Source organism: Corvus kubaryi, unplaced genomic scaffold, assembly GCF_017639235.1.
Source record: "Corvus kubaryi isolate FWS band 111438036 unplaced genomic scaffold, C.kubaryi_AGA036_p1.0 37398, whole genome shotgun sequence".
NCBI lineage: Eukaryota > Metazoa > Chordata > Aves > Passeriformes > Corvidae > Corvus > Corvus kubaryi.
In genome coordinates this window covers 43,182,974-43,201,120 of record NW_024581137.1, presented here as the reverse complement: position 1 = coordinate 43,201,120, position 18,147 = coordinate 43,182,974, and the positions used below count along the sequence as shown (strand labels likewise).

Below are 18,147 nucleotides of genomic sequence, written 5' to 3'. Positions count from 1 at the left end.
TAAGTGGCTTTAAAAATTGTCAATATTCAAACTAGCCAGTTGATAGGTTCTGCCAGGTCATAGAGGAAGCTGTAAGCACCTCTTTGCAGGAAAATCTGGAGCTATGCTTGCTAGCTGACCCATGACACTTGCAAGTCTGCAGTGTCAGGTTGAGTAAGACTCTGAGCAACTTGATCTAGTGATTGGTACCCCTGCCCATGGCAAAGACTGTAGACTAAATGATTGTCGAGGTTTGACACTGGCTAAAAAAGCCAGGCACCCACAAAAAATCATTCAATCATTCTCTCCTGCTATAGCTGAGTAGAGAAGGGGGAAAAAAAGAAGGGCTCAATGAGTTGAGATAATGTTAGAAGAAAAACACTCTCAGGGCAAAACAGGTTCAAAACTTAAACGGTATAAAGTGAGTTTATTATTAATAGAATTAAAATAGGGTAATGAGAACTAAAATAAACCTTTAGAACACTTCTATTTCTTCCCAGCCCCTCCCTCTTTCCCACTGACAGCACAAGGAGACAAGGTACGAGGGTTTTGGTCAGTTTGTCACTTCTAATTTTTCTTCTGTTCATTAAGGGAAAGAAGGGTCTTTCTTCTGTTGTACTGTAGGGTCCCCCCGCAGGAGACAGTTCTCTGTGAAGTTCTCTTCTCCAGCTTGGTTCTCTTCTCAAGAGCAGCAGCCCTGCCCAATCTGCTGCAAACGTGAATCCTTCTCACAGGCAAAACCAGGCTTCCCGAACCCGAAACTGTTGCCTACGAGTCACTTGTCCATGTGAGTGCAGGTTTTTATAGCATCTTTTGGCATCCACTCGCTCTGTCGGACAAGTGGACCTCTGCATCTCTCGTGGACCCAGTGAGCTGCAAGGGGACAGCTTACTTAACCTATAGTCTTTTACCACAGTTTGCAGAAGAAACTTTCAGCTGCAGCACTTGGAGCACTTCTTCTCCCTCACTTTTTACTGACCTCAATGCAGTCATGTTGGTTCTCCTCACATGTCCTCACTTTTTCCTTTTCTCTGACTCAGAAGAAAATTGTTGTCCGAAGTAATTATTGTTCTCAAGTTCTATCAATTGAAAAGTTCTTACAAAGTCTTCCAGCACTGAAAAGGTTGATCTCATCTGGGCTCCGCACCAAGGACTTGCTTGCCATATTTCCACTACTGGCCACGTTGCCCCACCAGCCAGTATGGGCATTGCCAGCCGCTGCACTGGCTGCAAGGCCCTGGCCGCATGGCCCCACCACTCCACACCGGCCGCTCCTGGCGCCAGCCGTGTGCCTGCCTCTGGCTCTGGGAAGGCCCTGGCCGTGGCGCCTCCCCACCCCTTGGAAGAAATGAGGAAGTGCGCTCCTTTTTCTCCCTTCTTAAATGTGTCATCACAGAGGCGTTACCAACTTCTCTAGTTGGGCCAGCAACATGTCCATAGTCAGAGCCTTCAGAGATTGGCTCTGCTGGACTTAGTAGAAACTTCCAGGAGTTTTTCACAAAGCCACCTCTTTGGCTACCTCTGCCTCCACCAAAAAAACCAAGCTGTGTTAAACTAACACAGTGGTCTTTAAAGGTCAAACCATTCTATATGGTTCTGTGCTTGGAGTTTGGTTTGCATTCTTGTAACATGACCGCAGAAATTTTGGTAACTTCAGAGCCCTTTGCTCCTGATATGCATATTTAATTGTTGGCTCTATTCAAATAATGGACTCAAGTATACATATGACACATAAAAAGAGTGTTGGAGGTTTCTTTTGTTCATGTCTTTTGCTATAGCACAAAATTGAACTAGTATTTTTTGCAACTTCAGGACCTTGGTAACAGGCTTCTTTTCCTGTAATACCTCTAATGTTCCTTGCAGTGTTAACATGAGTGGGTTTAATCTTCAATGGATATAATGTTTTAAGATGACAAATTAACAAAATCCCATCAAGTTTAGTCTTAGGCCTCATTTTTGAAACTGTATTAAAATGTCCAGTTATAACCCTTGTCCACTCCTCAAAAAGTCAACCCTTGTCAGCTACTCAAACACCCTTTAGCAGCAGATGAGGTAAGGCTCCAGCTAAGGAGCTTGGGTTTCTATCCAAGAATTTAGATGCCCTTTTGGTAATTTCGTTGCTCTAGGTGGTTGGGAGGGGAAGAAACAAGTGCTGCAGAAGGAGTCACCACTGATGCCTTAGGATTTTAGCTTTTATATTTTTCATATCCTGTAATGCTTTAGTGTGTAACTCTAAAACTCCATATAGCCTGTTGGCTACTGTTCTCCCATTTTGGTTAGACAAAACATATCCTCTCTAGGCCTGAAACTCAAGGACACCTTACTTTCTCAGGCCCCGAAATATGTAAACAAAAGTGGGTTAAGGGGGAAACAAACTTGGGGTAATGACTTCATTACCTGAAATTGTAATTGAAGGATTAACTCCTGATATGCAAATGGACCAAGCTTACGAAAGTATGAAAACCTGTGACCCGGTCGTCCATTTTGGGTGTAGCCCTTGAGGACTTTGACTGCCCAAAGTGTACCTTGAATGCCCTTCAATAAATATAACCACTTTTATTATCCTGATTTTGTCTAGCCTCTGTTTTTAGGGAGCCCCATAAGGCATCACCACCACCAGCTGACCAATGCCCATCCAGTCTCCAAACAATAGCTGCTTTGGAAAAACATGACATTATATAGTGTGAAATATCCCTCTGGTCAGTTGGGGTCAGCTGTCCCAGCTGTGTCCCCACCAGACTCTTGGCCACCTCCAGCCTACTCCCTGCAGGGCACAGAGCAAGAGCAGAGGTGGCCTTGATACTGCACAAGCGCTGTCCAACAATAGCTAAAGCCTTGCTCTGTCATCAGCACGGTTTTGGTCACTGATCTACAACACAGCACTATACAGGCTGCTGTAGTCCCAGCCAAGCCCATTGCAACAGTTTATACCAGACAGTCTGAAGGCATTCTCATTTATTAGTGGTTTCATGCTATACTGATAAAGAAACTTTCAATTGTTTATTGTAGTGCAAGTTTTTAGTTCTTTCATTAGGGTTATCTGATGTTCTGAGTTTCTTCTAACTATTAACTTTTAGCTGTTCAGGCAGAAATATTTCCACACCATTAGCCTGCTTTTGAATTGTTAGGAAATTCATGCTTCTGCTTTTTGGAAAAAAGGCTTAAAGGAGAATTGCTCATCTGTTGTGCTGAAACTTTTTGCTGTGGCAAATTGGGCTAGAATTGAAATCCCTGAATATCTGTTTTTAAGCCTTCAGAGGCTTGCTTTGATTCTTGTAACATTCTCTCAGGCCTTTCTGCACTGTGCAATCACTTATTTTATATTTGAGGCAGTTTAATGTTACTATGGGGATTGAAATGCTCTTTGCAAACTTCGAGTAGTTAGCTATGATTTATTCATTTCTGTTTTGTTTGTGTTTTCTAAAATACATACTGCTAATTTCTTAGCCATATTCTATGTCTCTAACTGCAATTCAATTGGTATGACTAGAATGTGATTTAAAGGCTGTATGTATTCTAAGTTTTCCTAAACCTTGTGTTCATCATGCCATAGTACTGCAGAGTTGTTCATGTATTTAAGTTCCTTAGTGTACCAAAGCTGCAATGATAAGGACTATAGGAAGGTTTGGGAACAAATGTGTAGTTTTGCATTCAGTCTGTATTTTTGTCCTGTGTAAATGGGCTTACAGACCACCACTGAGTGATGAAGATAAATCAAAGAGTTGGCTAATTTTTCTGTTACTTTCTTGTGATACAGGAGGGTTCTGGAAGGAGAAAGGAAAGGAATTAAACAATCTTTTAATTAAAATTCTACATCAAGCAAAATATTCATTCTCTTCCAGCAGAGATGATGCTATGCAATTATCATTTCTGAATGGTTTTAATAGTTATTTTCATTTGTTTCTTTGTAGCCCATCATTTCTTTTTTTCCTTCTAGGTTATTTGTTTTACCTTGACTCAAAATTGTTGGTAAATTTAGACAGTGAACTCGAGTGTCTAAATCCCAGCATAAAGGTCATATTAGTGATCGAATGAAAACCCTAGTTCTTGTCTTGAAATCTCCCTGTATAGATGTTGAAACTATTCACAAATATGTCTTTTATGGTCATGAGTGCCTTGGAATGGTTTCTCTTGCTTCAGATATTCCAGATGCCGAACACAAATTGCAGATTAAGCCAAAATTAGCACTTCTCCCTCAACAGTTTTTCTTTTGCTTTCTTTTTCCATTCTCTTAATCTGTTGTGGCTTCTTAATGTATAGATGCTTCTCTTTGTAGTAGCACCACTTTGTAGTGGTGCCACTAGTGGAGTGAAATAATTTTTTGCAAATGTACATGAACCTGAAGCTTTGGTGGATAGGTAACAGCTTCTCTGTGTACAAGAGTCTTCCATTATGCATCCATGTAAGTGACTAAGCCAATAAATAAATACAGAAGCTGCATTGCTTTTGTCAGTGCTTTGATATCAGACACTCTCGCTGTCGATATGTGATGAAAAATATAATGAAGAGAGCAGTTAGAGGAGATGTTCTTCCAATTGTTATGGACTTTCTACAACAGTATACTCAATGCCTGTCTTCTAGACACATCTTGATGCTTTGTGTGGGTGTTTATATCGGCATTCCAGTTCAGATCACTAGTGCGTTTTTTAAAGCAATTTCCCATCTTTTCAAGTTCTGCTGCTTTGGTTTACATCAGCAGTCCAGTATATGAGATGGGTTCCTTTCTGCTGAAATTAAACAAGCAGATAGCTGCTAATGGGTATTCAGCAGGCCAGACTAGGATAGTCCAGAGAAAAACCCGGGAAATGTATATGATGTGGTGCTTAGGTCCTTAGTGCCAATTCTTCTGTTGCATTAAACAAAGGTAATTTGCATTTTTTCATGTATGCACATAATAAAACAAATTTTGCAGGTACCTTATCTTTATGCTGAGTGATATCTCATCCCATAAAATAAAACCCAAGTAAGGGAATGTTTATATAACTCATAAGAGGGTATAAGCTTCTGATGTTTCTCAAAAGGTGAAGCACTCTGGTCCAGAATTGCTGTCTGCCCCAGAATGATGGTCAGTGCAAAATAATCACAAGATCCTCTTCAGCACCTCCTGTCAGGAAGGTATCATTACCATAAAAAAAGCTCGTATCCAGAGGTGTTGACATCTTTGAGTAGTTGGTGACACCTCAGTGTGGTCGGACAGAACATTTTCACACTGTGTGTGACAGTTCTTGTCTTTTATGTGCTGCTATGGCTCACTGATGGCCAGGGGTTTTTGGGTTACAAGTGTTTGCATATAGTATTCTTACATACACTTACTCTTTACCTATGCCAACTGTTCTCTCAAAAAGACTAAGTTTGTCTTCTGTTAACTCTTTGGCACCTTTGGCACATGCTTGTCCCACTCCCCTGTTTTATTTATATCATATTATATTAGAACTGTACATAGAAATTAAGAAATCTAAAAGGAGAAATTAAGCTTATTTTGTAGGAGTCTTTGCTTAAGATTTTTATTTTTCTGATTTAGAAAGCTCCTCTTGCATTTTGAAATAGTCAAGGCTGAGGACACTGCTCTGCTCTATTATAGAAAGCTTAATTCAGTCTCTCTGGGAAAATCCAGAAACAATTTTTCTTGCTTACAAGTGTGCCAAAAATTGTATAAATTTGCAAATGATTATTTTTCCCTCTTGGGGCATAACTTCAGAGTAGATTGTCAGTTTTTGCAGAACTTCATAATTCTTCTTACTCTACAGTGAAAAGAATAGGTAGTCATAAAAAAAAAAAAAGCCCCACAACTTAGTCATCTGTTCAGCAGAACAGCTTTTAATGTTTTATTTACAATATATAATTCTTGCTTTAACAGACTTGGTCTCATCTGTGAAGAGATTTTCAGCACTGAGGCTTTACATGTAAATGTCAGAAGAACTTAAAACAGATGTACTATATTTCCTATTTTTAAGCATGATACAGTCCTATATTTTCCATACGTTGTATAAGTTTCTAGTAGAGAGAAGGCTATGGTATTAAAGTTACTGGACATCCGGTATTGTCGCACGATGTAAGCTAAAGTTGCCTTTTGTATTAAATAGAATTCTTTAGATTGAAGCTCAAAAAAATGGATGCAAATATGATAGATCTTATCTTGAGTAGGTGAATGCTCTCACTTCTACTTTTGAATACACTCTCTCAAAGTGTTCCAGGGTGGTTTTAATTTCTATTACAGTTTAATTTCATTGAGTGAAGTTTGTAAAGGGGCGAAGTATTTGCACCACCTTGTCCTGTTTTGCTTTTCATTTCTGTGTTTGGCTACTTCACATTATTCATGTTCACCAATGTAGTCACTTAATCTAGGTATTCAAATTTCAAATTCTACTTGTATAAGAATTGAAATTTGGAAATGCGGTGCTAGGCGTGCATGTATTAGCATGATTTAAAAATTTCATGTTTGAGAAAATAATTAACTGAAAGATAGCATGTGGAGAGGTTGCCAAAGCATATGGCGGTGTGCGCAGTAGCTTTTTAAAGGTGTTTGTCATAAATGCAGTCATTCATCACCCTGAATTCTGGTAAGTTCAAAGGCCACCAGGTGAGCTCGCAAATGTGCTCTGTCATCCTTGAAAGACAACAGAGGTGACCTAGTGCCCAGTGAGTAGGAAAAGGCAAGTGCTGTGCTCGTTTTCAAAAAAGGCCTAAAAATACAACATGAAGAACTAGAGGTCAGTCAGCAGTACTGTGATCTGCGGGGGAAATTATAGAACCAACCACCTTGGAACACATTTTTGGACACAAGGAGGGAAAGACTTGCCTGGAAATGCATTTTTGCTTCACTGAAATGTTTGCTTTATCAGTGGAGTTGCACTAGATATCCTGTCTTACTGCATTCAGGAAGCTATTATATAGAAGTGCGGCATACATTATGGATACATTAGTTATCCAGGAGTTAGAGGTGTGAGGTAACTGTTTTTATGATGCATGTGGTAATTTTATACTAATGTGAAAGGTAATCCCCGTATTGCACATTGATTGCATCTTTGTGCACAGACTGGTGGTTTTTAATTTCCGTAGGTATATCCTTTAAATTACAAAGATGTAAAAGACAGATGTTGTCATCTAATGATCTGATTTAAAAAATAGATTTAACTAATAAGGCGAACTACTATCAGATAAAATCAGATATTTGGGGGAAAAACCCCACTGTGTATTGCTCCTCAAGCGGAAGTGCGCTGAGGTTGCAGTGTCTGTTACCATAGACCATGGAATGTTTATCCCTAGAGTCACTCATTGTGCTAGTAAATTAATAAATTTTTCCACCTGATGTAGCAAAAGCCAATATCTAGAACTGTCTAGTAGCAGTTAAATTTTCCTGCTTACTTGTTTAGCTTCTGGGTTTTTTTGGGTTAGGCAGTTACTCTCTACAACTCCGTAATCAAATAAAACCTTAATGATTGTCCTTAAATGCTTAACTGGAGTACCATATCCACTCTTAGGAAAACAAAAATTTGTTTTCAGTCATTTCTAGCTATAGACAGAGCCAATAACTAGTGTAAGTTACACTGTGCCACCTCTTGAAAACCTACTTTTTGTTGCATGAATTTACACTTGTATAACATTTTTCTCAAAGATGGTTTAAACAAGACTGTGTCCACATCTTTTTGTTTGGTTGACTTTTTCCTTTTTCCTTTTTTTAATTTCAGTGGTAAAGTTGCCCAGGATAAAACCAGCTTCATCGGCAGTGGCACTTCTTTTTTCTTTGAGAAACTAGGTGGTAGTATAGGCAACTGCTTCTGACCGCAGAGCTGACGGAAGCTCAATCTGGGTAAAATCAAGATGTTGCTGAAACAATCAAAAAATGATGGATTTGAGACTTCGTGATTTACTGTGCCTTTTAGTTATTCAAGTTCACAGTCTAAGTAAATCACAAATTTCTGCCAAAGTTGGGGAGCTGCAACTCCTTGTTTTGTTTAGTTTCTCTGCTTTGTGAGCTAGAAATATGAAGTTGTCCAGTCACTTATAGTTTTGTGAAATCCAGTATGAATTAGTCTAAGTAACTGCTGAGTAAACAATGTCTACATAAACAATGTAAAATTCAGATTCGTATTCTGGAGACAGTAGTGCTTTGCATGTAGTTTCCAGATGAGAACAAATTATTTTGCAACTTAGAAATCAAGTGACTGTAGTGCTTTCATGCTTCACCATGACATGTCAGAACTTCAGCAACTCCTTTAACCAATGACATACTGAAATAATCTTATTAAGATTGCAGAAATGATGAAGGAATCAATCAAGACTGAGACCTTGCTATCCCATAACGTATTAACATGCTCTTTACTTCAAACAACATATAGTCTAAATGAGGAAAAACAGGTGTGGACATAGGGTTATGAGGCACAGCAGAAGACAGGAAAAATGGCAGGCACAAGTGTCACTGACACGGCATTATCTTGTTATGGATGTAGTTGTGAAAGTACAGTTTAAATTAAAAAGAATGGGCTTAAAGAATGAGCTTTAAATTAAAGAGTGAGGGAGTCCTAGACAGTGAGAGGAGTGAGTGCTGCTGCGGGAGAAGTAAGCAGAGAAAAGCAAGTGTGGAAGAAGGGGAAAGGTTGGAGGGAACACTTGGTGCAAAATGAAGATGATCTGGTGAACTCTGAGTGTTTTCAGTGTGTGAAGAGTGGTTTGGTTGCTCTTTAAATCTATCCCTGTTGCCTGGCATCTGTCCTGCTACTCCCTCAGCAGCGTGCTGGGGAGTGTTAGGGTATCATTGGGGATCCTGTTTCCCAAGGACATGAGGGAGTCCCCAGCCAAGTTCTGCACCCCACATCCTCTGCCAGACCTTGTTTACCCCTCCTTGCTGAGCACAGAAGTCCTCGATTTAGCTCCTTCTGCAACTCCTCCAACCATCTGGAGTTCATGCCTCCTTCAGAGCAGTAGAACTAAAGCATGAAATCTATGAATGTGGTATATTTGCATTAGTTCCGACTACTGTTGTCTTTTTTTTTAGATTTTAATTAATATTTGTATATGCATGTATCTTCAGGAAAATTATGTAAATGAAGTTAAATGTTTAATATAGTCCTTTATGCTATTCTGAAATAGCTTTAAAGAAACTTGTTAGAAGTCTTAAAATACTTTGGGTCTTAAAAAGCATTCATACTGGAAAAAATCTAAATTTTGAAAGGCATAACTTGTGGAGGAGGGAACAGGGTGGTGTTTAAATGATGGTGTATCCTTTCCGTTTTTGAAAAAACCAAAGCACAGTGCATCTTTAATGTTGATAATTCCTCATTAAAAACCTTAACTTGCTGAAGAACTGCCTTTCTTTCAGATGTGTCAGAATTCATATTAGCACTATTTTGCCCTTGTTTCTGAATTATTTTAATGACAGCAGCTGCTCCATCAAGTTGTCTGTCAAGATGTGGGTGGCAAGCTATTATTTCACTTCATAAATCATAATTTACAGGGGGTTTTATATCCCTCTTGGGGATAAACACTTTATGCTTTGTGTTTTCAGCAGCAATATAAAATGTAATTGATACTTGAAGCAATATGTTAGAAATATGGACAGAGAAAGCCAGGAGAGAAAAATCACAAATGTTTAGTTTTTCTGTGGGTTGGTCTGCATACTGAGCATTTTTTCCATCTGATTTCATATTCTTAGCACTTCAACAGAGGATGATGATGAATTGCATTTACATGATTGCTGCCTGTAGGTTACTATAAGGATGTTTAGTTACAGTCAGTCAACAGACTCAACAGGGTTGTTTTGTACCATTTCTCATGCTGCTAAATAAACTTACCACTTTGTACTATTGTCTTCCAGATTCATGAAAAACTGCATTATTATGAAAAACAGAACCCGGTGCCCATACTCCATGGTGCAGCAGCCTTGGCAGATGATGTAAGTGTCCCCTGCTGAGATCAGTGGTACCAAGTCTCCCAAAAAACTGTCTGCAAGCAGAACTCTTCACAGTGCAAACATACGAATGTAATCCTCTGAGCTGAACTCATAAGAAGCTGCAAAGGTGTCCAAAGGTTCTGTCATCACTGGGCTTGTTGCTGATACTTGATTTTTATTCACTTGCATGTTATAAAAGCATTGCATCTAGATATCTTCTTGTTCTGCTTTAGTAACCAAGCAATAAAAATTACAGGTTGGAACTCTACTGGGAGGGGAAAAGCTGTCAACTATTACTGTTTTGAGAAAGTCACAGACAAGAGGAATGCTTTGGAAATATAAAGACAAATGAGATATCAGCACTGCTGACAGAACATGAGAAACGACAAATAATATTACAGAAATGAAGCATATGAAATGCCTAGGATGGAGGCTTGTTAAAAAAAAATCAAAACTATTTAAGAAGAAGTACAGTAGTGATTTATTGATATTGGAGCTTTCCAAATTGCCTTCATAACCAAAAACTAAATTGTAAAAGTGGTCAGCATTGATGGAGTAGTTAATTTCCTGTTACTATAATTTTTATTTTCAAGGAAAAGAATCCAACCTGCCATTTCTTGCTATTTGGTTAATTCTAGGATTCAGATGAATTGTGAACACACCTGTATAAACTATGACTGAACCCGAGGTAGGCCAGAATAGAGAAATGTTTAATAAACTGTGGTTTAGGTGAAATCCAGAAATCTTTGTTGCAATTGATGATGTCAGGTTGCGTTTTGGAAAAGGCAATATGTATTTGGGTCCATTTAAAATACAGCATGTTTGAAACTTCACATGCTTTATAGATGTTTTAAAATCCTAACTATCTATTTATATAATTAATAGATTTTGTTTTTTAAATATAACAAATGATTAAATGTCGTGAATTGAGATTGGTAGCATTTTAACAAAAAATTCAATTAAACTTATTTGAAGACTATTGAAAAAAGGATACATGGTAATTTAATCATGTTTCAGTAGGAAGAGAGTTATATCCTGTAACATACCAACTATAATAATACATTAGCCTTGACATCAGGCATATATTAGTAATATTTTTTTAACCTTCACATAGCTTTGAATAATGTTGATAGTAATTTTGAAAATTAGAAAGCTGGTTGAAATTCTCTTCATTAAGTTCTTGCTGACATATTAATAATCCTTGATAATATTTGTGTTATGGATCTCTGGGCTAAAATTCTCAATAAAAATAATTTCTTATTTTTGGATGCAAAACTTAGTGTTTGATACTTTCAGAAATGCTGAGCAATCTCATTCTTTGTTCAGACCCATTTAAAATGTATAGTTTTGGAAATCCCCAAATTAAAGTACTCTGTCACTCCTCAGTTGAGACAGGTTGGGGCTTTTAACCCTATGAATGTATTATTATGTACATATGGTAGTATTTTTAACTGTACATGTTGGGACATGATTGTCTCTAGACATCTACTTACTTTATATGTACACCTTCTTTTTAATAGATACTGTTGCTGGTTCTTCATTAATTATGTGTAGCTGAACTGCCAGTTTTTTGGGCACTGTCCCATAGGGTAAGGATGTCCTTTGGTGGCTGAAGTCAGGCTAGCACACTGCAGAATTTTCTATGTTTCGATAGCTATCAGCAAGTTTTGAGGAAGCAAATTTACATGCAGTGGGCTTTGTAACTCCAAAACTCATGAAGTTTCAGGATTAAAGTGCTATTTGTTTTCTGGCATGTTTGTCTGACTGGTTGTAAACTTCAAGGATTTAAGAGCATGTTGATGTTATAAAACACACTTTCATTTCAATAGGCTTTAAATTAATGTTTTCTCTTCCTACTGATAGTAACTGTTCTGTAGTTAAAGAAGGAGATATTAGCAAGTAGATATTTCCTGCTTGATTTAAAACCCAAATCTGAGGTGCTGCTATCATAAATAAAACTGTTTAAGGACTGTGTTTTTATTTTTGTGTTATTTTTTAAAGCATGTTTAGAAGTAACTATTGTGGCAAGGCTTTTCTAAACATTTTCGTATTCCTGGCTGCCATACCTTCTCTCTCCTCTCTCCCAAGGACTTTCAGGCTGAATTTCCCATCAGACATTCTGTTTGCCTCTTATTTTGAAGCAGCAGTGTCCGACATAAGGCTCAATGATTTCATTCAAATTATCTAAATATCTATCCTGGTTCCAGCCAGGACAGGGTTAATTTTTTTCTCTAGTTGGGAGAGGGCATGGTTAGGACATGGAGGTTATTCCATACCACCTCATGCCATTTCAGAGAGTTCATGAAAGGGACTCTCTTCCCGGAAGAAAGGGTTTGTTCCAATCGACAAAAGGGGGTGGAAGAAGCCATCCAGTATTGTCTATTATCAGGGAGTTTTTCCATATGAATAATTTCTTTTTTTTGCACCTTTTATTATTAATATTGTTACTATTACTTATTTAGTAATAGCATATACATATAGTCTAGTACATTTTCTTATCACTGTTTCCAGTAAATTGTTCTTACTTCATCCTGTGATCTTTGCCTTTTGTGCCTCCAGTTGGAGGGGGAAGGGAAAGTGGTGCGTGGTTTTAGTGGGAGTACTAAATTGGAGAATACCATTCCTAAACCACGACAATATCACTGGCAGGATAGGTATATACAGCAAGTAAGGCCTCTAGGTTGTTAGAAGGACTGTTCTGGCAGAAGAAGTTTCAGAACTTCCTCCAGAAGCTTTAAAGACCAGTCCCTGGTGCTCCCCATCTTGCCAGCCTCACTCCACATCCAGTCCTCTTCCTTGCTTTTCTTCCCCTCTCTGTAGCGGCAGCTTTTCATAAAGAGCTTGTTGAAATGTTATGGTTCCCTCAAGAGATCATAGAGGAGGTTTTCAAACAGTTTTCCTGCAGTCTTTAGCATAGGAGGAGATCTCATGGTGTCAGTGTGTCCAGAGGATGCCATGTACTGCTTCTGGTAGCTGTTTCAAATCTCAGCCCTTTAACAACAACAACCACAAATCCAGTGTAAAACAGCTGAGGTGATATCTGTTTGCTAATCTGAAAACACGACTTTGTCTTTCAATCTTTGTTTTCCTTCTCTTCTATCACAAGGTATTAAATGTGCCTAAAACTTTCATGAAAATATTTGGAAAATAGTATAAGTCACATGAAGACAAGTTTTAAATTATTTTATCTCTGAAAAATACTTTCTAAATTATGAGATTAAATTTCTGTTAAAGCAGTAATGAAGTATGTTTTCTCACTATTCTAAACCTTATGTATGTGCATTTGCATTTGCACCACCAAAGCAAATGCCAGTTCTGCTGGAGTTGATACTTGTGCACAGTTCATCTGAGAGAAAAATGCTGAAATGGTCATTCTGCTGAGAGGTTTCTTGTCTTCATCAGTGAAACACGAATTAATATATTGATTTTATTCTCCAGTGATGAGCAGTATAGTCTAAAGAATTAAAAGAGAATCAAGGGTAACCCATGTCATATACCTGCTGTCATTCCTATCACAGAATATTTTCAGCTTTGCAGGGCTTTTCCTTAAAACATGCAGACTCAGTTGCAGTCAGATTACCTCAATATTTGGCTTTGTGTCTAAAAATATTTCATTCTGACCTTTCCTACAGAGATTGTTTTTTAATCTTTTGGTATTAAGACACAAATATTGTTAATATTAGCATCAAGGTACTTGCTGGATGTTTTTAGCTATGAATTATGGTTCAAAGTCTGTAGGATAGTAGGTGATGAATTTTTGTTACTCTGTTTAATTTGAAGGTTAAAAGAAAAAAAGGTATTGAGACCATGTCTGATGTCTGTAATGACTTCTTCAAATAGATTTGTCTATTATATATAATTATGCAAAATATACATCTATCCATTTATCTTGAAAATGTATACAAAAATGAAAGTACAAATTTGAAATTAGGTTAGACAAATAAAATTACTTGCTGCAAATAGCCAATCTTTCTTTGAGACATTTTTATTATACTGATTTAATGCAAAGAAAACAAGTGATTACCTGAAATCACGTTTTGCATTATAAGCCATGTAGCTTCTGAATTTTAAGCCAAAGTTCAGTGTTGTGAAATGTATTTTAGCTTTTCCTTCTTCTGGAAAAATAGTTTGAGTCTAAAATCCTGTAGTAAAATATGCCTCTTGAGTCCAAATTAGTTGAGAATGGCATGATAAGAAAAACCCAAGATGTGAGCCAAATAGCTGTGGGATTAAAAATGAAACTGCTCCTCTATTGTTCAGCAAGCCACGATTTTGTAGTGTAACCAAACATAAATTACTGATCTTGTTGCTAATACATAGTTTGTGCATTTTACAGGCTTGAATTGCTGATGACCTGTTATAAATTACATTATGATTAACCCGCTTCACATTTAACAAGCTCCTTCCAGTGTATGTGTAAACATAATAAAAGGTTCAGATTGCTTGCACTGTAGGGGCACTTTGCTTTCTTATCCCAGTCCTAAACAGCACAGCTACTGTGGGGTTTTGGAAGCAGTGTGGATTTCACCACCTCATTCGAAACTGTTTTTTATAGACAGTGTCAAAGTTTGATCCAGTCATTTTTACAAGCAGTTCTTTGTCTGCACGCAAAGGACCATTCACTTAAATGAAGTGCTGGGATTTGCCCCCTTTGCTATAAATCAGAATGTGATCTGGCTGCACCCTTGCCAGAAATGATTACTTGTGTTAAACTGAGCCAAAAGGCCTGGCTTAAATCTGGTCCACTGAGGGCCAGAAACAGAAGCATGGTGATTGATGGTGTTTTCCTTCATGCTGGCTTCTGTTTGAACATGCTGGCAAGCAATAACCTTGAACAAGATAGATTCTGGATTGTCACTGATGCGCTGGGTAAAACAACGCTTTGCTAATGGTCTTTGTGTTGATTCCATCTCCCACCTAGCTGGCTGAGGAGCTGCAGAGAAAACCACTGAGCAGTGAGATTAGAGAGCTGTTGAAACTCCTTGCAAAACCCAATCTCAAGGTGAGGATGAGTTGCACCTGCAAAGTGCCTTCTGCGTGGGTGTGTGCATCTGCTTCCTTGGGCTGGGTGTGGGTTTGTCTGCTTTAACAAGTACTGTGTAAGAACATATGTAGTGTTAATCAGAAATACCTGTGATGAAGAAACACATTTAATGTTGCCTATAAATTATTATGCTGTTACTCATACTTATAAAGGGAATCACTTATTCACAAGGGATATTTAATAATAATAATAATAATAATAATTTTTTTCTTTTGCTATCTTTTAATGCATGTACTTCATAAATTTGTTACAACCGTGCTCTTCCTAAAAGATTGTCAGTCATATTGATTTAACTGCATCATGCATAAGGAGTGCAACCTGGTACTTGGGACAAAATTCATGATGGAAAACGTTTTTAAAAACATTTAATTTTGAAAACTTTCTGTAAAACTCCTGGGGTTCTCTGTGGTGTTTTTGAGGAACTTGGTACCTTTTGTCTGACAGAAGACTATGGAACCATTGAACCATTGAGGTGGGTGGAGGTTGTCTGGTTCAACGTGCTGCTCAAAGCAGGGTCAACACTGAGTTCAGAGCAGGTTGTTCAGGGCTTTGTCCCATTAGGTCTTGGAAATAAATGCCTGGGAGCAGACATTCTACAAATACTCTGTGTGGCCTCTTCCAATTCCTAATCACCCTCCTGAAGGTGGATTCCTAAGTGAAAATGCTTTCCTTACGTCCAGTCAGAACCTCCCGTGTGTATCATTGTTGATGCACGGGAGCATATTGTTTTTCCATTGTTAAGAGAAAGAAGACCTTAGTGCTTTAGATGCATATTGCAGTGGTAATTAAATGCAGCAGTTGATAAGTTGAAAACTGCAGAGTGGAAAGGAGTAGTTGCTCTTTTGTCTTACGTGTAAAACACTGATCACAAAACCTGAGAAACTATGGTATCTTCAAAGTGCTATAAGATTTTAAAGATAATTACACCTGCTTTTTGAAGATTTTTGCACTGTTTTTTTTTCCATAGTTTGTAAAGGGACAAGCTGTTTTTCTTTGAAGGGGTAAGTAATGCCAATGGCATATTAGAAGAGGAATTGTTGGGGCATGAAATTGCAGAGATCCTAAGCTTTGCTGTAGGTATTTCCTTAGTGACTGTCCATGTGTGCTTCATACTTCTGAAGTTTTGGTGGGTTGAGTCTGAAAACAGCTCATGTGCCACAACTGCATCTCTCCCTCTCCTTTTCTTGCTTTCTCTCACTTATTCCCTCACACACTCACTCTCGCTGTCTGTTCCTTGGTAGCAGTGAAAGGCAATGTGATAATCTTAGTGGGATTTCAGGGAAAGAAGTGCCTTCCCCTCAGAGTGGTTAATGTGACTGAACAACTGCAGTAACTTAGCAAATGTCTTTCTTGGCTGCAGGGGGAGATGGCCAGCTGCAGGGTACCAAGCCCTTTGCATGGCCAGACTGCCTAATCCTGCACAAGGTGTATGTTTCCCTGCCCTGCAGGAGCCTTGCAGGTGTTTGTGTGAGGTAGGGGTAAGAACTGACAGTATGCAAGGTACTTTTGTTTGTCCATTATCTTCTCCCTCACCATGTCATGGCAAATGTGCCTCAGAGAGATGGTAAATTATCACTGCTCCCTCCTCCATCATGTTGACCAGGTGACTGTACTGCATTCAGTCAGAGGCTGTATTTGAAATTCTTCTGTTGATCTCCCCTTCTCTCTCTTGGACAGAAAAGGAAAGGAAGGCCGTTTCTAGGACTCGGTACTTCCAGTTTCTCCTCACAGATTACCTAGTCTCTTCAGTTGTATCTGAGTTTATGCCATACATTGTGTAAGTTTTTCTAGCCCTTTGCTATTAGGTTTATGGCTTGAGAGGGTTTCTTTGTTTTGTTCTAGATTCCTGGGACAAAATGATGGCCAGAACAGCTCTTTTTCACACACCTGAAATTACTTGGGATAATTGATCTCTTTTTTCCAATGATGTTCCATAGACTTTATCTAAAAATATATAGGCTTAATTTGGGATTTACTTAAGGAACATTACTTTGCAGGGGAAGCTTTCCTCTCCTGACCAGATTTATAACTGCAGTGTTAGCTGGAGCCAGGAGAGCTTCCACTTTCTTACAGCTCTGCTCTAAGTTTATGGCATGGTGAAGGATGGGTAGGATTAGTTTATTGCACTACCTCCCTGCCTCCACAAGTCTGATGGTGTAAGGGGACAGGTCTAGCAAGGTGTTCATAACTTGCAGGTTTGGTTAGCAGGCAAAAAAAGGCTGGGAGAGGTTTCTAATCATGCCTGATTAGATAAATATTTCTGTATTTTAATTCTGTATTACAAAATTCTTTTGTTGAATTTATTTCTGAGTGTTTGCATCTGATGAGTAAAACTGACTAATTGTGGTGCTTGTCATTTTCATCCACAGAGAAGTTTTCTAAAGAAGAAAGTAGTTTCTCTGAGGCAGTTACATTTATCAGACCTGAGGTTTTCAAAATGTCCTAAAAGTAATTCTAAGGTTTTGTCAGGTGCATTTCCTTTTGAAAAGAAAAATAAATTGGGCATTTCTAGTCTTATAAAAACTGCATGAAGTATCCAGTTACAGCATGGGGGTTTTTTCCCTGCTGTCAAATGTGGCATCACGTACCGTAATTAAATGAGCTAATAAATGGTTGTGGTTTATCTTTTCTGATTAAAACAGAACTCTGGAAGTAAAACAGAGCACGTAGCTCTGGGAAATCAAGTGAATTTGTTTAACTGTGTGTTAGACATTTCATTTGTGTTCTGGATTTTAAATATAATTGTGGAGCCCTGTGGACACAGGCCAGCCACACTTATTATTTTTAATTTCTATTACCAAGTAAGGACTTAGAGTTTGCATTCTTTAATCTTGCTTTACCTTGTTAAAGATATCAAGAAATAGAACAGTATTTCCATACCCTAGAACCTGAATGCAGTTGAATACTGTATTTTTATTTTTAAGCAGACCAGAAATTAGCTCTTTGAAGTAGAATTATAGAATAACCTGAGTTGAAATGGACCCATAAGGATCATCAAAGTCCAGCCCTGGCCCTGCACAGGACAGCCAAAGAATCACACCATGAGCCTGACAGCATTGACCAAATATATCCAACTGTCAGGCTTGGTGCTGTGACCACTTCCATGGGGAGCCTGTTCCAGTGCCCAACCACCCTCTGGTATCCAACCTGAACCTCCCCTGACACACCTTCAGTCCATTCCCTCGGATCCTGTCACAGGTCACCACATGTGTCTGTCCCTCTTCATCCCCTCATG

The 18,147-nt window shown here is 38.4% G+C and overlaps 1 protein-coding gene across 9 annotated transcripts in view; it reads left to right on the top strand.

The window, feature by feature from the left end:
• Positions 1-18,147, top strand: part of MPP7 (membrane palmitoylated protein 7) — a 158,979-nt gene that overhangs the window by 83,367 nt on the left and 57,465 nt on the right. For all 9 annotated transcript variants that reach the window (XM_042044616.1, XM_042044620.1, XM_042044619.1 and 6 more), the window contains 2 exons: positions 9,794-9,871; positions 14,790-14,870. In XM_042044616.1, coding sequence (XP_041900550.1) covers positions 9,794-9,871; positions 14,790-14,870 — 159 coding nt within the window. The remainder of the gene's footprint in view (positions 1-9,793; positions 9,872-14,789; positions 14,871-18,147) is intronic.